The 23,797-nt window shown below is 43.1% G+C and overlaps 1 protein-coding gene and 1 pseudogene across 1 annotated transcript in view; both read right to left on the reverse strand.

Annotated features, from left to right (window-relative positions):
• LOC123491472 (hemicentin-2-like) overlaps positions 1 to 1,347 on the reverse strand; it is a 19,809-nt gene extending 18,462 nt beyond the window's left edge. Inside the window, exons 1-2 of the mRNA XM_045222261.1 lie at positions 1,236 to 1,347; positions 764 to 816 (exon numbers count right to left, since the gene is read on the reverse strand). Of these exons, the coding sequence (XP_045078196.1) occupies positions 764 to 816; positions 1,236 to 1,347 (165 nt within the window). The remainder of the gene's footprint in view (positions 1 to 763; positions 817 to 1,235) is intronic.
• Positions 1,348 to 3,886: 2,539 nt separating this feature from the next.
• Positions 3,887 to 14,772, reverse strand: LOC123491473 (annotated as a pseudogene).
• Positions 14,773 to 23,797: the final 9,025 nt, after the last annotated feature.

Below are 23,797 nucleotides of genomic sequence, written 5' to 3' on the forward strand. Positions count from 1 at the left end.
ACAGAGCTGTGTGTAATTTAGTACCACTGACCAGAGATGGGAGTTTCAAAGCTGTAACTGGGGAACTGGGTTTCCAGGTTTAAGTGTAGAGTTTAAATACATGTTGAATACATTAATACATTTTTTAAAACTTTTAACCTCTAAAAATGTGTGGTTTGTTGTAGGGTGTAGAGTGTGGGACACATGTACAACATATGTGAAGAAACAAATATGGGGAGAGAAATGTTACAGGGGGAAAGCAGTTAGAGACTTCACCTTTAGTGGATTTACTAAGGGAAACATCTGGGGTTTCTTATCGCCCCCTTCAGGACAGGCCTGTAACTACTACACATTCTTGTGGATCACAATATAGAAGCTAATATGGTCATTGGTCACATAGCAACAACATAACCCCTCAGTCTACTGGGTCTGCCCTCTTATTCCTTCCTCTCTCTATGTCATCATATTAGTACAGACATGGACCACTTCTGTATGGGTTCATATCAGTAGTAGTCAAATCTGAATGTGGTTTAAGAAGACTGACAGCAATATGGTGTATAGAGATTTTGTTAAAAAGTGTTGCTTTACATAATAAGAAATGTATAGGAATGTTCAAGATGTAAATGCATTGTTTCAACTCAGCAATACAGAGAGTAAAAGGAATATGTCCTTAAATTAAATTATATTTCAAAGCAATACAATGATGTGGGGAATCATCACTTTTTATTTGACAAATGAGAATTAATACAAAATACAAAATGCAACACAACCTCCATTGTCTTACGTCAGGTGGCGTCACTCCTATGTGACTCTCGTCAGGCGGAATCGTCGTGCTATCTGATGTAAGACAATGCACACCCTCTTTATTCAAGTTCAATAGTGGAACACTCATCTGGCTCCTATAACAACTACTGAAGAAATAACATTTTATAAAAAACATATAGACATAGAAGTGGAAAGTATGGAAAATGTAAATGAAAATAAGCATTAATTGAGTTAAAAACAAATTATACATGTTCCCCTCATTAAAATGCAAATCAATTTATAACATTTTTGACATGCGTTTTTCTGGATTTTTTTGTTGTTATTCTGTCTCTCACTGTTCAAATAAACCTTCCATTAAAATTATAGACTGATCATTTCTTTGTCAGTGGGCAAACGTACAAAATCAGCAGGGGATCAAATACTTTTTTCCCTCACTGTATATCACACTGCACCTTGGTCTGTCCCGTCATTAAATGAACGTGACAACGTACCATCCACTGTGATGTTGACAGCATTACTGTACTCTCCTGATGCAGACTCACACCAGTACACTCCACTGTCCTTTTCAAGTGTGAACCTGATGGTACATGTGGACCCTGCCATTGATCCCCAGTTAGAGCCACACCCTGACTCCACTCCTCTCTCTCTATATCTCTTCAGTCTCCATCCAGTAGAGTTCCCCTTCTCCTCACAGCTCAGTGAGAGAGACTTTGATGTAAAGTGTTGAGTTCTGTTGGGTCTTATTCTGAGAGACACTGAAGGATGCAGGTCTGAAACAAAGAGAAAGACTCAAACTTATAGTTATATATACACATGAGGATGACTTAAATGTGGTGAAATGCAGTTTCAATGCAGTTAGTTACCTCCTGACCAGAGAAACTGAGGTTCACTGTAGAGTGTGTCATAGACTGGGTCTCCTCTCCCAGCTCTACACACATATCCTCCTGTGTGATTAGGACCAGCAGGGATCAGAGTGTAGGAGTCTTCAGTAGTCCCATTGCCAGATAGAGGCTCTACAGAGTAGGACCTGTCCAATAGGGAGGGTAACCCAGCTCTGTAGGGAACAGTTCGGTACCAGAAGAACCTCCAGCCTGTAGATTACTCTTTAACCCCACAGCTCAGAGTAACTGAGTCTCCAGGGTTCAGCCACTGAGGAGAGACACTCAGGACAGCTTGGGGTTTATCTGTTATAAAGGAGATGACACAATTAAAATGTTTGTTCTTTAATTAAATCATTTTAGTATAAAATGTTTACCCATTTTGTTATCATGGTATTGTACCTTACCCCAAAATCAAACTATAGTTTAGTTCCATCATTGATCTCACTGTCTGCAATTTGACCTCATCTCTTGCAATCCCATAAAAACAGACTTACCTAACACGGTCAATTGTAGAGCATTACTTGACTGAGTGTTTTAAGCCATTGCTTTTCTGAAGACCTTCACAGGTATATTATCACGCCCTGGCCTATAGAACTCTAGCTAGTTTGGTCAGGGTGTGAATATATTCTAGGTTTGTATTTCTATGTTTGGCCTGGTGTGGTTCCCAATCAGAGGCAGCGGTCGCTCGTTGTCTCTGATTGGGGATCATACTCAGGCAGCCAGTTTTCCTGCCGGTGTTGTGGGTTTTTGTTGTGTTCCTGTGTTAGGCTTGTGTGTTAGCCTTTGGACCGTCACGGTTAAGTTTTGTTATTTTGGTTACTGTGTCGTGTGGTGCGTGTTCCCAGTCTGGCCCGGCCTGTTCCTGCTCTCCACACCAAGCCGGTGGTGCGCGTCGCCAGGTTTGCCCGGCCTGTTACTGCTCCCCGCACCAAGCCGGTGGTGCGCGTCGCCAGTCTGGCCCGGCCTGTTCCTGCTCCCCGCACCAAGCCGGTGGTGCGCGTCGCCAGTCCGGCCCGGCCTGTTCCTGCTCCCCGCACCAAGCCGGAGGTGCGCGTCGCCAGTCCGGCCCGGCCTGTTCCTGCTCCCCGCACCAAGCCGGTGGTGCGCGTCGCCAGTCCGGCCCGGCCTGTTCCTGCTCCTCGCACCAAGCAACAACCATCTCTGCAGCTCTCCACCAATCAGGCCTTAATGTTACTGGCCTGGTTTTTCAGCGGCAGGGACTGGGAGACTAGTCAGGATCGAGTGAAAGATGATCGGAGCAAAGTACCGAGAGATCCTTGATGAAAACCTGTTCCAGATCGAAGGTTCACCTTCCAAAGGACAATGACCCTGAGCACACAACCAAGACTACGCAGGAGTGGCTTCAGGACAAGTCTCTGAATGTCCTTGAGTGGCCCAGCCAGAGCCCGGACTTGAACCCGATCTAACATATCTGGAGAGACCTGAAAATAGCTGTGCAGCGACGCTCCCCATCCAACCTGACAGAGCTTGAGAGGATCCGCAGAGAAAATGGGAGAAACTCCCCAAATACAGGTTTGCCAAGCTTGTAGCGTCTTACACAAGAAGACTCGAGGCTGTAATTGCTGCCAAAGGTGTCTCCTGAGTGGCGCAGTGGTCTAAGGCACTGCATCGCAGTGCTAGCTGTGCCACTAGAGATCCTGGTTCGAATCCAGGCTCTGTCGCAGCTGGCCGTGACCGGGAGACTCATGGGCGGCGCACAATTGGCCCAGCATCGTCCAGGGTAGGGGAGGGAATGGCTGGCAGGGATGTAGCTCAGTTGATAGAGCATGGCATTTGCAACGCCAGGGTTGTGGGTTCGATTCCCATGGGGGGCTAGTATGAAAAATATATATATATATGTATTCACTAACTGTAAGTCGCTCTGGATAAGAGCGTCTGCTAAATGACTAAAATGTAAATGTGCTTCAACAAAGTACTGAGTAAAGTGTCTGAATACTTATGTAAATGTGATATTTCCGTTTTCTATTTTTAATAAATGTGTAAAAATGTCTAAACCTGTTTTTGCTTTGTCATTAAGGGGTATTGATGAGGAAAAAACAACAATATAATCAATTTTAGAATAAGGCTGTAACGTAACAAAATGTGAAAAAGTCAAAGGGTCTGAATACTTTCTGAATGCGCTGTACATAGTAGCAAACAGAGCAAGGTGTGCTCCATTCTGTCCCCACAGACAAGTTACTTTCTATACAACTACAGTCCTTCTGACAAACCACTCTATTTCCTATATGATGACAGTCTGCTTAGATCACACCTCTTCACCGTCACACAGAAAAACAGAGAGAGAAAGATTCAAGAGAAATGTCAAAAGATTGTGAGAAAAAATAGTAGCAGTTGATAGCGTGTTTATATTCTGACCAACTTCTCCTTATGGTTGGCTACATGGTCTCACACTCGCTCCTTAGAGACCTGAATTGATGAAATCTGAGCTTGTGGTTTTATATCAGAATGTGTAGATGTTTGTTTTATGCTGCACCATGCACAGATAGATAGATAGCTAGATAGCTAGATAGCTAGCTAGCTAGCTAGCTAGCTAGATAGATAGATAGATAGATAGATAGATAGATAGATAGATAGATAGATAGATAGATAGATAGATAGATAGATAGTGTAGGCCTCCCCTCAAATCTTTGCTCAGCTGTCAGGTGGCAAGCCTAGCCAGCTAACATCAGTTGTTCCACAATGGAAATGGACATCTTCTGCCACCCCCTCGATTATGAGGTATACATTTAGTTAGATACTGTCTACATAGATATGTTTGTTATTGTGTTGTTTATGGTTGTATTTCAATTTGTCTGTTTATGTGATGTGCCTCAGGGTTATTGTTCATGTACTGTATCGTGTTTTTGTGTGTGTGTGTGGTTTGTGTGTGTTGTGTGGTTTGTGTGTGTGTACATCAGTGGCAGAGCTAAGCGGAATTTATTACCACTGACCAGAGATGGGAGGAGTTTCAAAGCTGTAACTGGGGAACTGGATTTCCAGGTTAATGTGTAGAGTTTCATTTTGCTTCAAATCATTACCTGTTGAATACATGAATATATATATTTAAACGATTTACCTTTAAAAATATCTAAGTGGTTTGTTGTAGAGTGTAGATTGAGACACTCTGCGTGAAGAAACAAGGTAAACATCTGGGGTTTCTTATCGCCCTCTTCATGACAGGCCTGTAACTACTCCACATACTTGTGGATCACAATATTGAAGCTAATATGGTCATTGGTCACATAGCAACAACATAACCCCTCAGTCTACTGGGTCTGCCCTCTTATTCCTTCCTCTCTCTATGTCATCATATTAGTACAGACATGGACCACTTCTGTATGGGTTCATATCAGTAGAAGTCCAATCTGTATGTGTTTTACAGAAGACTGACAGCACTATGGTGCATAGAGATTTTGTTAAAGGGGCTTTGACCGAATTAGAAAGGTACAGATGCTTAAAGAGAAACAGAAAAAAATAGAATCTGATGTCATGTTCATCTTTACACAACTTCCTCTTACTGTAAAATAAATTGACAAATCAACACTGTGGTCTTTCTGTGGGTGGAAGAGAGAACTATTGTATATATCTGAGGAAGGAATTTTGTGGATAATAACATATGTGTGCAAAAAGTGAAGTCAATATTGCATATACCATACCTGGTCATGTTGACATTTTCAGTCCAATCTTTAATGTCACTAGGAGAGGTGTCAAAGGTTTGACTTCATGGCATATTTATCATGTGGTTTATGTTGTAGCTATTTGGAGGTCAACTGCATGTAGATGTTCTTGAGTTACAGCACAAACAAGGTAGGTCTGTCAACTGTTCAAAGTAATAACCCAAGAAAGTAGTGATCACAGTGATAGATTGAATGTAAAAGAGAAATTAATAAGTGAACTACAGAATTTGTATGATGAAAGAACATTGTCATTCTTCTCTCTGAAAAGGACATAAATCCCTGCACACCTTTTCATGTGTACTTATCATCCCAGCAACTAGGTTTTCACAGGGTTTTGCATATGACTACAACCATTCTCTATTTGTCTCTCTCTGATCACAGAGGGAAAAGACAGCTTCACACAGAGCCTTCCTTCACAAACCCACACTGCTAAAGACGAAGACAGCAAACCATGACCACTCAACTATGACAAACAGGTGACCTAATGTAAAGTTCCTCAGCCTTTTAATTTCATTCACTGCGCTCTAGATAAAATCAAACTTAACCAACTGATTAACTTAAAAAGGACAAGAATTTGAGCCAATGTGTTAGTGTCTTCAATCAACAAACTCTGCTTGAAGACAGTTGTATTTGAATAAGCTTGTTGAGTAAAATTACAAATTCCTGTTTGCTGAAAACAACTCAAAACCACGCCAATCATTATCATGATCATTATTCCAGCATGCTCTCTTGCAGGTTGATTTTCAGAATGGTTTGTCTCAATACCTGTGTATTTGCATGTACTTTAGAAAAATGTATGTTATCTATGTTTGTGTAGCATAAGATTAATCAACCAATCAAACTAATCCAATATGTTAGTAGTTCGATTTATTTCACACATTACAGATATGGCTGTTCCAGTTTATATAATTTAGGCAGGCTCAGTAATCAATCTTCCCTACCCCAACAGTCATTCTGAATGCAGGTTGCTGTCACGATCGTCTGAAGGAGGAGACCAATGCGCAGCGTTGCGAGTGAACATGATGACTTTATTTACTTAAAGCAACCACGAAGAAAACAACAAATGACGATCCGTGAAGTTCTATACTGAATACTACTAACAGCAACAAAGAAACAATAACCCACAACACAAAGTGAACTCACACAGTATAAATATGGCTCCCAATCAGAGATAACGAGCCGACAGCTGACACTCGTTACCTCCGATTGGGAGTCATACGACTAATCAAGAACAATTAACCAAACATAGAAAATGCACAACCAGAAATCCCCAACATAGAAATACACCCAAACAATGAAACTAAACAACCCTGGCTCAAATATCAAGGTCCGTGGAGCCAGAGTGTCACATTACCCCCCTAAAGGTGCGACCTCCGGGCGCACTCAGCATACAGTCTCGGGGAGGGTCTGGGTGGGCGTCTGTCCCTGGTGGCGGCTCTGGCCCAGGTCGTGGTCCCCACCCCACCTTAGTCACTATCCGCTTCCGTATTCCCTTCCTCATGACCACCCCCCAACTAAACCCCACTGGATTAAGGGGCGGCACCGGACTACGGGGCAGTACCGGACTAAGGGGCAGTACCTGACTAGATGGCGGATCCTGGCTGGCTGGCTCTGGCGGATCCTGGCGGGACGGCTCTGGCGGATCCTGGCTAGACGGTTCTGGCGGATCCTGGCTGGACAGCTCTGGCGGATCCTGGCTGGACGGCTCTGGCGGATCCTGGCAGGACGGCTCTGGCGGATCCTGGCTGGCTGACGGATCTGGCGGATCCTGGCGGGCTGACGGATCTGGCTGCTCATGGCTGGCTGACGGATCTGGCTGCTCATGGCTGGCTGACGGATCTGGCTGCTCATGGCTGGCTGACGGATCTGGCTGCTCATGGCTGGCTGACGGGTCTGGCTGCTCATGGCTGGCTGACGGGTCTGGCTGCTCGTGGCTGGCTGACGGATCTGGTTGCTCGTGGCTGGCTGACGGATCTGGCTGCTCATGGCTGGCTGACGGATCTGGTTGCTCGTGGCTGGCTGACGGATCTGGCTGCTCGTGGCTGGCTGGACGGATCTGGCTGCTCATGGCTGGCTGACGGATCTGGCTGCTCATGGCTGGCTGACGGATCTGGCTGCTCATGGCTGGCTGACGGATCTGGCTGCTCATAGCTGGCTGACGGATCTGGCTGCTCATGGCTGGCTGACGGGTCTGGCTGCTCATGGCTGGCGGAAGGCTCTGGCTGATCCTGTCTGGCGGAAGGCTCTGGCTGATCCGGTCTGACGGAAGGCTCTGGCTGCTCCTGTCTGGCGGAAGGCTCTGGCTGCTCCTGTCTGGCGGAAGGCTCTGGCTGCTCCTGTCTGGCGGAAGGCTCTGGCTGATCCTGTCTGGCGGAAGGCTCTGGCTGATCCTGTCTGGCGGAAGGCTCTGGCTGATCCTGTCTGGCGGAAGGCTCTGGCTGATCCGGTCTGGCGGAGAGCTCTAGCGGCTCCGGTCTGGCGGACGGCTCTGAAGGCTCATGGCAGACGGGCGGCTTTGCAGGCTCAGTACAGACGGGCAGTTCAGACGGCGTTGGGCAGACGGACAGTTCAGACGGCGTTGGGCAGACGGGCAGTTCAGGCGCCGTTGGGCAGACGGGCAGTTCAGACGGCGTTGGGCAGACGGGCAGTTCAGACGGCGTTGGGCAGACGGGCAGTTCAGGCGCCGTTGGGCAGACGGCCAGTTCAGGCCGGCTGGCGACGCACATCGTGGACCTGGTGCGTGGAGTAGGAACAGGCCGGACCGTGCCGGGAACACCCACCACTGGCCTTAACTGGGGATCAAGAACGGACCGGACCAGACTGGGAACACACTTCAGTCTCTCATGCCGTGCCACAACAACTTCCCCTCCCTCTACTCGCCAATGGCTCCCGTAATCCGATAGCCTTCTCTCCTTTTTCTCCCTGTGGCAGCCTCCTGCTGCCCAGGCGCCCAAGCCATGTGCCCCCCCAAAAAATTTTTTGGGGGAGTAACCACTGGCTTCCAGCCTCGACTCCGCGCTTCCTCTTCATACCACCTCCTCTCGGCTGCAGCTGCCTCCAGCTCTTCACGAGGGCGGTGATATTCCTCCTCAGACCACCTCCTCTCGGCTGCAGCTGCCTCCAGCTCTTCACGAGGGCGATGATGTTCCTCCCGGTTGTGCCCAAGGACCCTTTCCAGCCCGAATCTCCTCCCATGTCCAAAAGTCCTTAGGAGGCATCCATAACTCCTGTGTCCAGACCCCTTGCTCCTGGACGCGCTGCTTGGTCCTTTTTTGGTGGGTTATTCTGTCACGATCGTCTGAAGGAGGAGACCAATGCGCAGCGTTGCGAGTGAACATGATGACTTTATTTACTTAAAGCAACCACGAAGAAAACAACAAATGACGATCCGTGAAGTTCTATACTGAATACTACTAACAGCAACAAAGAAACAATAACCCACAACACAAAGTGAACTCACACAGTATAAATATGGCTCCCAATCAGAGATAACGAGCCGACAGCTGACACTCGTTACCTCCGATTGGGAGTCATACGACTAATCAAGAACAATTAACCAAACATAGAAAATGCACAACCAGAAATCCCCAACATAGAAATACACCCAAACAATGAAACTAAACAACCCTGGCTCAAATATCAAGGTCCGTGGAGCCAGAGTGTCACAGTTGCGTGTGATTAAAAGTTCAAATAGTTGGATATCCTAACTCTGGCTGGATTCCAATAGGAATTACACATCGCTTTCCAAGCCAGTATAATGTGACTTGCAGGCTTGATGTGCTCTGTAAACCAGGAGTTTCAGACCAGTGTGTTAGGGTGTAACTAGGCCCTCAAAGGTTTTATGATATATGTAATGTGTTGTCATAATGAGTTTAATTTTAAAGATAACATTCACTTAGACACTCACTTGGTGAAGGCTACAGTACTGAAAACTATTCAATACAACAACCATGTCTCTGTGGCTAACAAATACAGTCATGGGAGGTAACTACAATGCACTCTAAATACAAGGCACTCAAGCTATGCAAAAAGGTAGAATATTTTCTTTATTCTGTGAACAGCATATTTTTTTTTTTTTAGAATTAACTGAATTCCATCTGGATATTGGGACAGACATGCATGCCATTTTGGACATGCGGACAAATCAAATAAGACCAACAACAATCCACACGCAACCAAGGCTCTCCAGCATATACTCTGTGATTACAACCTCATTGATGCCTGGCAAGCACTTAATCCTAATGCAAAAGAGTATACTTTCTACTCACAGGCATAAATCATTCTCACAAATCAATTTTTAACTCTTCTCTTTAATCAAGAAAATAGAAATCCGACATATGAGCTTGTTTGATCACCACTCCTACAACGTCATGTTACACACTTCAGAATCTCCTAATTGTAACTAGGCCCTCAAAGAAAGACATAAGGCCTTCTAATACACTGTATATATGAGAATCAACAAAGGGAGAAGATTACAGTCATGAAAAAGTAATCAAATAGTGTAGGTCGTGATGAAATTAACCAGTAACATCTTGGCCTAACTACAGAATATTCACATGCAAGATGCAGAGGAAGCAGAGTGTTCTATATCTATGAAAGGCCCAGCCTTTGACCACATCCTGTTCAGCTCACAGTACTTTCTGGTAGGGAGAGGTGGGGGGCTCTGGGCGTCCAAATGCGATCTTGTCATACAGAGTCTGCGGCTACATCAATCAATTTCAATCAATCAATTTTATTTTATATAGCCCTTCTTACATCAGCTAATATCTCGAAGTGCTGTACAGAAACCCAGCCTAAAACCCCAAACAGCTAGTAATGCAGGTGTAGAAGCACGGTGGCTAGGAAAAACTTCCTAGAAAGGCGAAAACCTAGGAAGAAACCTAGAGAGGAACCAGGCTATGAGGGGTGGCCAGTCCTCTTCTGGCTGTGCCGGGTGAAGATTATAACAGAACCATGCCAAGATGTTCAAAAATGTTCATAAGTGACAAGCATGGTCAAATAATAATCAGGAATAAATCTCAGTTGGCTTTTCATAGCCGATCATTAAGAGTTGAAAACAGCAGGTCTGGGACAGGTAGGGGTTCCATAACCGCAGGCAGAACAGTTGAAACTGGAATAGCAGCAAGGCCAGGCGGACTGGGGACAGCAAGGAGTCACCACGGCCGGTAGTCCCGACGTATGGTCCTAGGGCTCAGGTCTCTCAGTTGGCTTTTCATAGCCGATCATTAAGAGTTGAAAACAGCAGGTCTGGGACAGGTAGGGGTTTCGTAACCGCAGGCAGAACAGTTGAAACTGGAATAGCAGCAAGGCCAGGCGGACTGGGGACAGCAAGGTGTCATCATGCCCGGTAGTCCTGACGTATGGTCCTAGGGCTCAGGTTCTCAGAGAGAAAGAGAGAACGAGAGAATTAGAGAGAGCATACTTAAATTCACACAGGACACTGGATAAGACAGGAGAAGTACTCCAGGTATAACCAACTAACCCCAGCCCCCCGACACATAAACTACTGCAGCATAAATACTGGAGGCTGAGACAGGAGCGGTCCGGAGACACTGTGGCCCCATCCGAAGAAACCCCCGGACAGGGCCAAACAGGAAGGATATAACCCCACCCACTCTGCCAAAGCACAGCCCCCGCACCACTAGAGGGATATCCTCAACCACCAACTTACAATCCTGAGACAAGGCCGAGTATAGCCCACAGAGGTCTCCACCACAGCACAAACCAAGGGGGGCGCCAACCCAGACAGGAAGATCACGTCAGTAACTCAACCCACTCAAGTGACGCACCCCCTCCCAGGGACGGCATGAAAGAGCACCAGCAAGCCAGTGACTCAGCCCCTGCAACAGGGTTAGAGGCAGAGAACCCCAGTGGAGAGGGGAACCGGCCCGGCAGAGACAGCAAGGGCTGTTCGTTGCTCCAGAGCCTTTCCGTTCACCTTCACACTCCTGGGCCAGACTACACTCAATCATATGACCTACTGAAGAGATAAGTCTTCAGTAAAGACTTAAAGGTTGAGACCGAGTCTCCGTCTCTCACATGGGTAGGCAGACTGTTCCATAAAAATGGAGATCTATAGGAGAAAGCCCTGCCTCCCGCTGTTTGCTTAGAAATTCTAGGGACAATTAGGAGGCCTGCGTCTTGTGACCGTAGCGTACGTATTGGTATGTACGGCAGGACCAACTCGGAAAGATAGGTAGGAGCAAGCCCATGTAACGCTTTATAGGTTAACAGTAAAACCTTGAAATCAGCCCTTGCCTTAACAGGAAGCCAGTACATGTGACAGATAATCAAGAAAAAACTGTTTCAGCATCAAGAAAGGTATAGACAATTATCAAAGTAGACTACATAGTCTTCCATTCAATAACAGATTTTCAAATTCAATATTCAAAAACAAATCAATAATATCATCTGAAGAATATTTCTAGATCCACCTGAAATTTAACTTTAAGTATAGTTAAGGGCCCTAAGCAGTACATATCTGGGTTACTGCGGCCCCTGCAGTAGCACACTGCCACAGCTACAGTGAGGATCAGCACCACAGTGCCTCCTACTGATACTCTGATGTAGATGGTATACCATGCCATCCCTGTCACATATTGTACAACACACATGATTAGACTATACAATATGATAAAGACTAAATGGCTCTATATCATACACTTCCAATGTAATCACAAGCATTATATATTATATTTGACAACATAAGCGTATAATCACACTGAAAAATGTATGGAAGGGATTATTATGATATCTAGGTACCTGGGGCGGTTTTGTCATTACCACCCTTTACTGTCGCAAAGACAGTTTTCCAACTAACTAGGTTGGAGGCGTTGCACGTTACACTGATGTCTCTCTCTGCAGGAGAGAGAGAGAAGTGAATCTGCTGGGTGTCCCCGTACATCTCATTGTCTCTCTCCCAGGTGTATGTAAGGTTGGAGTAGCAGGACACGTTGCACATCAACCGCACCGTACAGGAGTGGTTGGCTAATAGTGTGATGTCTGTCTGGATCACCACTTTGGATATAGGCTCTGACCAACCAGGAGAGAGATAGAGACACATAATCAGTCTTCTAAATGTACCCTACCATAGCCATACCACCAGGAGAAAGACGACAGAGGATAAAACTTGTTAATGTGATGGAAATGTATCAAAGCATGGTGAGTAAGGTCAGTATAAAACCAACAAATCTTCATTATAGTTTAAAGATCATCAGCCGTGGTCATGGATATAAATTATAATGATATCAAAATAGGATGCAAAAAGGTGATAACAGCTTACCGTGGACCTTCAGAGTGATGGTCTTACTGCCAATCTGACCTTTGTCCCCTTCGCCTGTAACTAGAAAATCCCCTGAGTCTTGCAGTGGCAGTTCTCTGACCGTTAAAATAAAGTTTTTGTTGTTCATCTTTAGTCTCCCCTCGAACTGGGATCCAGGTTAATATACACCTTCTGAGTTGACTTCTACAATATCCTTTCCTCTATACTTCCACTGCAATGATTTGTAATGTCCTCTCTCTAAGCCTGCCAGCAGCTCCACGGAGTCCCCCACTGTCTTGTTGATGAACAGAGGAACACCCACACCTGAAACACACAAATATATATGTTATTCTGACATCAATCAATGGTTGCATACTATATTACAATGATCTTTTCACTGTATAATTATTAATGTAAGTATTGTGTAGCAAGTATTCTAATTGCTCATTGTTAAGTTGTAATATTTGTTACAGTGTGCCTACATGAATAATTACACAATAATACACTGCAATGCAAAGTGTTACACAATTAATTAATAGATAATAATGGATTGGATTTATACAGTGCTTTTCCAGGTTTCATTTATACTGTAAATGGCACTACACATATTTGCACTTTCTATCTGTACGTATCTGAGTGTGTGGGTCCTATTTTACTTCATTAAAGTCAGCTCCTCCCCCACATTCAGCAGAACAGGATGAGATGACAGGAAAAGAGAAGTGGGGGTGGATCTGATAACTCCTCCTCAGCTCAAGTACAAATCACACTGTGGTTACTGTGTAATTACTCACCACCAATGCATCATATACTGCATGGGCGACATTATAAATACATTATAAATACATTATAAATACATGTCAGTCTGAAATAAGGTATTATAAACCCTTACACAAAAACAGCTCTGTCATGAATTAAGACAAAATAAAGTTACAGCTCAATGAAGTGTGGTATTTAGGGCATAACTGCAGTTGTCCTAGTCCTGCAGTTTATCTTATTATGTAATAGAAACAATCATTCCATACAGTCCCGTATTGCCTTAAATGTAAAGAGTGACATGCATCTAGCACAGGGTCTTAATTTCTTTTCCGTTCTAGAAGCACTGCAACAGCTGCTGAACCAACCACACCATTGGCACATTCAAAACTGCAGAATCAATACATCATGATATGTTGCTGAATATAGGTATTATGTAGGTGTTATCACACAGTAATAAAGCAAACGTTTCGAGATATCCAACCAATCACTGATGACTAGGCATTCTACAGTCAACACACACCATGCAAAGACCAACAATGAATTTAGAGAAAGCTAACGGTTTTCCAAACTTTATCATACCATCAAACACATGCACATGAGAATTATTCTACCCTCTTGGTTTCACATTAGACTAAGGAGACCGTTGAAAAGACCCTAAGCAGCCAACTGACTAAAGTCAGTAAGTGGTTATCCATTTAGGCAAGACAGAAAGTATCCTTTTTTGTTCCTAACACAAAGTGAGAAACTCTTCCAACTTCTCTGTCAAGTTTAATGGTGTAGCGGTGAAGGAAAAATGCTCTGTTACATACACTGGGATGTGAACTGGACCAACACATGACATGGGAACTTATGGTTCTGAAGGTCATTGGGTAGGTTCACTCCAGGACAAAGTTCCTGGCAAGGGTAGCCAAGTTCCTGTATACAGAGACTATGAGGACCCTGGAAACATCTCTGATACGGTGCCACTATGGCTATGCTTCTATCTCATGGTTCAGTGGCGTATCACAAAATTTGAAGGACAAACTTAAAACGACCCAAAACAAAGTAATGAGAATTATACTGAAGCTCAGCCACCGGGACGCACATTGGTCCTAATCATTTCAGGGAACTGAGCTGGCTTCCAGTTGATCTGGTGGTGGTGCAGATTAAACTGTTGATGGGTTTTAAAGTGATACATGACCTTGCCCCCTGTTACCTGTCTAGTTATTTTAATTTCAGTAGAATCTCATAGCCATCACACCAGAGCTAATGTTGCCAATATCAGACTGCTGCACTGTAGGAGCATGGCTGGAAAAAGCTCTCTCCTTAAAACACTTGTGGAATGGAATAGTGTACCAAACCATATAAAATCCATCAATACGCAAGGGAGTTTTAAGATAAACCTTTTTAGGTTGGAGAGTAGGAGAAGGAGTATTCCCTGTTAATAGAAGCAGGAGAAGGGACCACCAGACATCTATTTAAGGCGTTGTATGACTGTTTCCTCTGGCTGTATGTCCTCATCTATCACTGTCACTGGTAGCTAGCAGTTGACAAACCAAAACACACAGAGAAGAAAGAGTAGAGAAAGAGCAGAGACTTCCTTTTGATGAGGGCTGCTGTTCTATTAAAAAAATCCTGTATGTTAGTTGAAAAATAAGTCACATTCTATAGTTGCTCTCTGAAAATAACCCTTCACTCAGTTTGAGAGTTAGTAGATGAGGTGTGGGTGTGTTTGGGGTCTGTCACTGTGTTGTTCAGTCTGGTGGTGGTGGTTTTGGAGCATGTGTTTCCTAGCTGCTGCTGGTTGTGTGGTTAATGGACATGGTGTTTCACAGATACCGGTAGCTTTTTCACTTTATGAGCAGACCACTCAATGTTGTGATGTATATTCTTTAATAAATTAGAAGATAGAACTGGGTTAATCGCGAACATTGAGTTAGAATTGTTTGTTACTGGGCTAGGATTTTATTGGGGCATTTCACTGTGTGTGGGGGGGAGTAGAGAGAAACTGCCCTAGGGTTAAGGTGCTTGCTCTTACTTGAATCCATGGCTTCCTTTTGTCTCTCTCTTCAAACACAGTGAAGGGAGCGGCACCAGGGTTGAATAGAGTTTGGGCTAGACCTTTGTCTCCTTGGTATCTTCTTGATTGATTACAGCTTGAGGGGGTGAGGTACAGGGGAGCGGGTGATTGGTTGGAGTAATAGTTCAGCCATCCTCAGGGACAAAGGAAGTGGGCGGATCAATAAAAGATCGGGAAAACTGAAGAGGACTATATAAGATGAAGGGGTCCTTAAGAATGGGTGCCCGTCTGCAGATGGGTATCGGCTTTGTTGAAAACTTTAATAAAGTCATTTCTTGATGCAACAAAAACTCTGTAAGACCTTATTTGTAATAAAGTATGGTGGCCGCTGTTTAAAAGATAAGCTATGTTCTTACTTAAACTGTGTGTTTCTATCAGGCTGAATCTGAAGGTGGGGTACACAGAAGGGTTATCTCCAAAATAAGGACCAAATTTAGCATAAGTACAGAGTTTTTGGTTGGAATGAGAAATAAGCATGCATGCAATGTGATTATAGATAAGGTAAATAAGACAAGCAGGCTAGTAGACAAGGTGTGTGTCCTGATTAAAAGGAAATCAGAAGGAGTGTGTGTGCCCTGATTAAAAGGAAATCAGAAGGAGTGTGTGTGCCCTGATTAATATTATTAAAAGGAAATCAGAAGGAGTGTGTGTGTCCTGATTAAAAGGAAATCAGAAGGAGTGTGTGTGCCCTGATTATTATTATTAAAATGAAATCAGAAAGAGTGTGTGTGTGTCCTGATTAAAAGGAAATCAGAAGGTGTGTGTGTGTGTGTCTTTTCTCGGAGGGGTAGGACAAATCCAGTTGGAGGAACAGGTTACGTGTACGGGTGTCTAGGTTGTTAAAGTGATGTTCCGCTGGGACTGAATTAGGGGAAATTAACATGTGGCGATAAAGAATCATTAAAAATACGAATGCGGTGGATGATGAATAATATTGACATATGATTTATGTTATGTGTGGGTAATTGATTAATGGAGAGTGGATAAAAGTGGAATAATATATAAGTGCTGGCTTGAGCGCCCAAACACGTAGACGTACGTGAGGGGTGAGAGACAGTACATGGAGTGTAGTTATCTATCATTTCAGAAGCAGAGGTGATATAGTCAAGGAATTTTTGTATATTAGGGGGAAAATATAATTCATCTGGTTAAATCTGTTTTCAAATCAATGAATGTGGGTTTGACTCGTTGACTGCTTAGGTATTTACGTTGAGCGTGTGAGATCTGTGTCCTTCAAAGCTATTTTGTGATAAATGTGGTATGTGCAAGATACTAGAAATACAGACAATTTAGAATTGGAATAACGGAGGATTTAGTTTTCATTCATATAAAGCATAGATTCTGCATTATATTTTCCAATTACGTTTATGGGTTGCTTAGATTGATAGAACAGCCAATGTTCATTTTGTGTTATAAGACTGAACGAGTTAGCAGCTGGCTGATTTCAAATTGAACGACTCCGGTATTCAACTGGAATAGGAGACGGGGAGAAAGATAGTTAGTTATTTTCCGTGGCGCGGAATTACATTGTGGTCAGTTGGCAGACGCTCTTATCCAGAGCGATTTAGATGAGCGGTTAGGGTTGGGTGTCTTGCTTGGGGGCACATCGACAGATTTTTGCCTGGTCGGCTCGGGGATTAGAACCGGCGACCTTTCCGTCGCTGGCACGGCACTCTTGACCACTAGGCTACCCGCCACCCGAATGAGTGGATCATTTGAAAGCTACTGAGAATACAATTTTATATGGATGTGAATTAAATGTATGCTTGTAAATTGTAGCCAGTGTTGTTTTACTAATTAGAGCGTAATCAGAAAGGACAGTTACAGAAATTGAATAGCGGGCTGGCTGTGGTAATGGTTTGGATTGATAACAAAGGAGAATAATTTATGGCTCTGGTTCCCGGGTAAAATAGAGACAGTCCAGCGAGTTGGATTGAGCTGTAAGATTTCAGGTCTAAATACTTGACTGGAAGACAGTTCTTTGACAAATTCTAATTGTTATTACTTTATTCGATAGGTTGCTTAACACAAGTGAGGTATGCAAATAGTTGGTGAATTCTTGAACGATAATTTATTTTCGTTACGGGGACCAGGGGATGCAAGTAGCTTTGGCTATTGTGCTGAGGGAATAGCACCAACTTATAGTGGGTTGTAGATTTGTTGAACAAACAAACTTACATTTTAAACTAAAGTAATGCAATAGGCTACAATTATAACATTATCAGAAAAAGGCACAATTTAATACGAAATAGTTATTACAAGTGTCATTGATCCAGTAATGATAGAAGGATAGTAAAGGAAAGGCAAGGGATAAAATCTCATTTAGGGAAAGCAGAAGAGTATGAAGATATATTAGGGAGTTAAATACCATTAGCTGAGGGATATAAAACGTTTAGCTGAGAAAGACAACAGGAATAATTTACCTTACACCCTAATATAGACACTGAACCACACAAGAAGTAGAGATGGCAGGAACACCAGTAGCAATCATGAAGAGAAGGTTCCCAGAAAATAGTAATATTGGTAATATCTCTGACAAATGGGGAAAAAAGGACCAGGAAAATAGTAACTAAATGGCCAAAGGAGAAAACATTTGGTGTAAGAATGGATAAGATAAGGGAACAAAGAATCACAAGAAAATTTGAAGAGAGAGGGAGTGAACCAAAAAAATGCTGGTTCAACTATACCACCACCATACGCAGAAGGGGGGCAGTATTCACAGGTTACATGTGTAGTCTAAATAACAGGGAATATAGAGATAGAAGAGGAAGAAAATGGGAAACAACAGGTTCCACGCCTAAAAGAGGAGACAAATCACATTTAGATATAGACTGTTATGGAGGACTGAGGGATAGATGAACAAGAGTATGATGGGCAAAGAGATGGGGGGAATACAAAATGATGAGGAAGGTGAAGAACTTAGACAGTATCTATAGTAACAGAATTAGGTAAGGCACTATACGCTCATCTGGAAAAAGCAAATTTAAGAAACAGAAGGACAATAAAAAAGCCAGAAAAATGTGGAGCTCAATGTCCCATTTTGGTAAAGGAGACACAGGTTCACTATGTGCCTTGGGGAACGCAGGACCTGGAAGATCTGGTGACTAGACTGCCTAACCTGCATGAAGGAGCAGGGAAATGGATTAGAACATTTGAAGAACAAACAATGGGGAAGCTACTGGCGGTGGGAGACTTGAAGGCATTGCTGGCCAGGGTGGTGGGAGTGGCCAAAATGGAGAACTTGATGCAGGCGGATGGCCTCATACAGGCGGTGCGGAGAACGGTACTGGATGGAGTGGCCTTTGACAATTATAGGCCAGGACTGTGGCACACTCTGAGAATAGAGTATCCAGCCAAAATAGACCCTAAAGCACTAAAAGGGGAGCCATTGGGAGATAAAGAAAACCCAGCAGGTTATCTGGAGGATCAGCTCAAGAGGTGGCGACAAGAAACAGAAAGGGATCCGGAGGGGGATCCACTGATGACAACACTGTTTAGGACATCATTGATGGAAGGAATGCCAACGCCTGTCAGAAGCAGACTAGAAGATGTGGTGGGACTAACGTCAAAGTCACACAAAGAGTTCTGTGACCATGTTATCCACGCAGTGGAGAAATACAGGAAGGATGAACAGAAACTGACAGATCAAGGGAGAGACATTCAAAGAAAACTGACACAAATGCAGCTGGAAGAGCTGTCAAGAAAGGACAAAAAGAGAACACAAGCTCCAGTGATTACTCCGGCATCGCCGCAGGAGGGTGGCATGGCACCTGTCATCCAGGGAGGTCAACAACCACTGCCTCAGCAGCAAAGCCAAAGAGCTCCTGCCTTACCAGTAGTGAATGTGTATACACACCAATCCCCTGGGCAGTGGCAAAACAAGAATAATGAAAATGGACCCAAGAATCAATGGTACCAACCACAGCATCAAACACACCAGAGTGGTGGACCAAGAATACCAGGTGTCTGCTGGAGGTGCAATCAATTAGGACATGTGAGAAGGGATTGTCCTACCAACCCATGGCTGCCTAGGCAACCACAACAGGAAAATTGGCAAAGAAATGGAACCAGCTAAGATGAATGGCAGCAGTCTTAGAACTCATGGGCAGGACCACTACAGGGTAGCTAGAAAAGCATTTATTTTGGACTAGGGGACAGGACTAACTTTTTGTAGGTTCTGGATTGATTACACAACTATTTATATTTTTACTAAAATCAAGGCAGCAGATTGAAATGATTAGAATACTGGAAAGTGGTTATGGGTTTGTTATGATATAGGTGTATTCCACTTAATGAAACATTAAAATGTCTGATGTGTCTTGATTGGGAGTCTTTCTTCACGGATTGATGGAAATCCCCTACATTATGAATGATGAGGGAGATGTAGGAGACCACGTCTCAAACAACATTTTAATAGATACTTGGGATCAAATACCTTAAAGGGGCAAACACATGTAATTTGGGCTTTTATTTACTGAGGGATAAGTAAATACGTGTGATTTATTTTGAAAAGAGCTGTACTAAAGACATACTGTACACTTGGGATACAACATTTATTAAATGTTTTGACGGTTGTTAATGAGTAGTATACTATTTGATGGAACAATTAATTGAATGATTTCAATGACCTCTGCAATCTATCCTGGCTTTATAGTGTGATCTGATCATCCACACTATAAATCTTGGAGGCATGCTTAATTAGGGGTTCATTATAATAAGCAATTGTAAAGAAGTATATAATTTGGCATTAATCCTATATATCATCCCAAACAGGACAAAGATGAAGTGGGAGAGTTAGTCTTGAAGGAGAGATATCCTTGAATAACGAATGCAATTGGGTTAAGATATCATCAAGGGTTGTCATTTTAAGTTCAGTTATTATTTTTGGTTTAACAAGCAATGTTGTTGTTTTGTTTTTTTAACACATGAATCACGATGTGATGCATGTGTCCAAAGGGGGGAAGGTGTTAACAATTTTGATTTTGGGCTTACAGGGGTTTTAAAGGTGTTTTAATGATTTTTGGGCTTACAGGAGTTTTAATGGTTTTTAATGGTTTAATATTTTTAATGTTTTTGTGGTAAGATATGCAAATTGTATTAAGGATATGAGCAGTAGTAATAATGTGTTATGGTTAGGTTAAATCTTTTTTGTTTTTGTGATAGGAGGCAGGGTGTAGAGGTCTGTCTATAAATTGAGGGGACTACAATGAGCTGGAAGGAGGTGCGCTTCATAATCTCAAGGCTTCTCCTGATGGATGAGAGGACATAAGTAGCATACTGTGTCTTACCTAACCTAACAATGTTCTTAAGATTTTTTCCCCCATGGGTGAAGTGAACTCTGCCCAACGGAGTAGGAGAATCTGAGTGTTTTCTGCGCCCTGGAGACTATGTGATGGTAAAAGACTACGGAAGAAAGAGTTGGAAAGACCCTATGTGGAGGGGCCTGTACCAGGTGTTGTTGGCTACCTCAATGATGGTAAAAGTGGCGGAGACAGATACTTAGATCCATGTTTCCCACTATAGGAGTGTTCCAACCCCAGCAATTGGGTAGCATTGTTGTCTTTTGTGTGTGTCTGTGCTTGTGTGTCCTTGCAGCAGTAACTCAGAGCTTCCTTATGGGTAGGCTGGTAGAAGGACACTCTTCGCAGACCGATGTCGATAGATTGAGAGGGACTCTGGCTGATTCGGAGACCCTAGTGACGGGAGAAGGTTAACAGCTAAAGTGACCATACATCATCGTCCCGGTTACACCAACGGCGGTACGGATAGAGGGGAGCGCGATCGGGTATCATCTAAACCATTGTACCAGAGTGAGGGAACTGATGACTAAGAGACCGCCGCGAGATTCCAGACCTCCAAGAGATTCCAGACCTCCAAGACATTCCAGACCGCCAAGAGATTCCAGACCTCCAAGACCTTCGAGACCACAGAGAGATTCCAGACCTCCAAGATGCACCAGATATCCCCATCATTGATTTCTCTGCCCTTGACTAATTTCCCTGAGGATAAGGGGAATGGCATACTGACAATAGTAAAGAGCAAAATAATAAGGCAGAGAAGGGAAGCAGATAGGATTAAAATGTATATTCCTGCACAGGCAGGAAGCATAACTCAAATACAGAAAGGGATCGCTATTAAAGTATGAGGGTCAACTGGTTATTGGTGTGGGAGGAACCAACACAAGGATTATGGGGAAATCACATGGGGTAACTGTGACCTTAAGATAATAAAAGAAAAAGACAGATGGATCATAGACATAAGAATAACAGCCCAGGACATAGATAAACAATTCGATGTAGTACTTATAAATGCTACATTTCCAGGGGGTAGGGGTGTTGAAGTAATTATTCCTTGGGAAAGTGCATTAAACCCTTTACATGTTAGAGCCATGCCAAATGCAGAAGAAAGGGAATGGAAGGAAGCGTTAAACAATGATTGGTATAGATGAGTACAATATATTACATTACAAGTAAATAAAGAAGACAGTCTAATATGCACCACATCTCCGTTTAAAGAATTAACAGTAGTTCAAAATCTTCACAGTTACCAGGACTGTGTGCTAGGATTCAATCACAACTTTTGTAATATTTAGGGATTTCTAACTATAAACAATTTTATGATCAACCAGGATGAGGAGAGAAGTGTAAGCAATTGTTAGAATAGGAACAAGGAAAAGGGAAACACCAGAGTAATATCAAATAGATTATGAGGAAATATAGGAATGTTTCAATAAAACAATTGGGTTATATAATTTGGGAGAATTCAAGGGATGTTTTGGATTGGAAATTAACTCAACTGAACTGTTGTGATCTGTCCTTTCCTGAGGTTACTACGGATGGTGTTGTAATGCATAGCAGAGATAATTCGGTCCAGAACGGTATAAACCTCAATAAAAACCAAAAACCCTCTACCCGGCTGAAGAGGAGCAACAAAGGCGTTGAAGACGTTCCTGTCCGACACCACCTCTGCCAGGAGACCTGAATCCAGCATTAAATCAAAGCAATCAATTGCCTTCTCTTTTGTGCCTTTTCTCTCAAGAATGTGACAGGAGTCCATGTGGAGTGAGCAGGAAGAGAGAGATCTATGCCAATACAATGTTCTTCATAGTTACTAGTTGGCAAAATGGACAAAACAGAATGATGGTGGAGGTGGGTTGGCTCAGGTGTGACATTGGAATTGGGGCAATGCCATGGGCAATCCAAGATGAACTATGAAGCTATCTGAAGGACATAAGGAGGACGCCAGAAGATTGAGTGCCGGTAGAGGAAGGGAGTGTTAGTTGAGGTAGTATGTTGGATTGAGGAGTTATTATACACTGCTAAATTGATAGTAATTTAGACTAGGAATGCATTAAGATACTGATCTTTTGTAATTCTCGTTGTGAGCAAGGTAATGCTAAAATTATGGATAATATAAAGGTACATTCTGTTAGTGTCAATATGTGCCAAGGTAAGAGTTTTAACTTTGAATGATGGAACCAAGGTGACTGACTCAGAATTGTCATTCTAAATTTGTTTTGGGTAATTAATTTGAGTATGATTATGAATTGTAAGCTGACTGATTGATCTGAATGAAGATATGTGAGCTAAAGATGTTGACACTATTCTTAAACATGTCCTAGGTAGTATGGTTAAAACAATGCTACGTTAGTTTTAATGTGTTAGGAGACTAACACTTATGTTGGAATTGTTTTGAGTAGAAATAGTGATGAGTATAACCTTAAATGCAAAGATTGTGATTGATAGCATAAACATGATATACTTTTGTAAGTTTATGGGATTAGTAATCCCATTAGGAGGGATATGATGTATATTCTTTAATAAATTAGAAGATAGAACTGGGTTAATCACGAACATTGAGTTAGAATTGTTTGTTACTGGGCTAGGAATTTTATTGGGGCATTTCACTGTGTGTGTGGGGGAGTAGAGAAAAACTGCCCTAGGGTCAAGGTGCTTTCTCTTACTTGAATCCATGGCTGCCTTTTGTCTCTCTCTTCAAACACAGTGAAGGGAGCGGCACCAGGGTTGAATAGAGTTTGGGCTAGACCTTTGTCTCCTTGGTATCTTCTTGATTGATTACAGCTTGAGGGGGTGAGGTACAGAGGCGCGGGTGATTGGTTGGAGTAATAGTTCAGCCGTCCTCAGGGACAAAGGAAGTGGGCGGAGCAATAAAAGAGCGGGAAAACGGAAGAGGACCATATAAGATGAAGGGGGTCCTTAAGAATGGGTGCCCCTCTGCAGATGGGTATCAGCTTTGTTGAAAACTTTAATAAAGTAATTTATTAATGCAACAAAAACTCTGTAAGACCTTATTTGTAATAAAGTATGGTGGTTATTTTCCACAAGTGTTGCAGAGAAAGATAGAAGGAGGGTTCGGGGGAGGAGCGAGAGAGAACGAAAGAGAAAGAAAGAGAAAGAAA

The sequence above is a fragment of the Coregonus clupeaformis genome, chromosome 8, assembly GCF_020615455.1.
Source record: "Coregonus clupeaformis isolate EN_2021a chromosome 8, ASM2061545v1, whole genome shotgun sequence".
NCBI classification, from domain to species: Eukaryota; Metazoa; Chordata; class Actinopteri; order Salmoniformes; family Salmonidae; genus Coregonus; species Coregonus clupeaformis.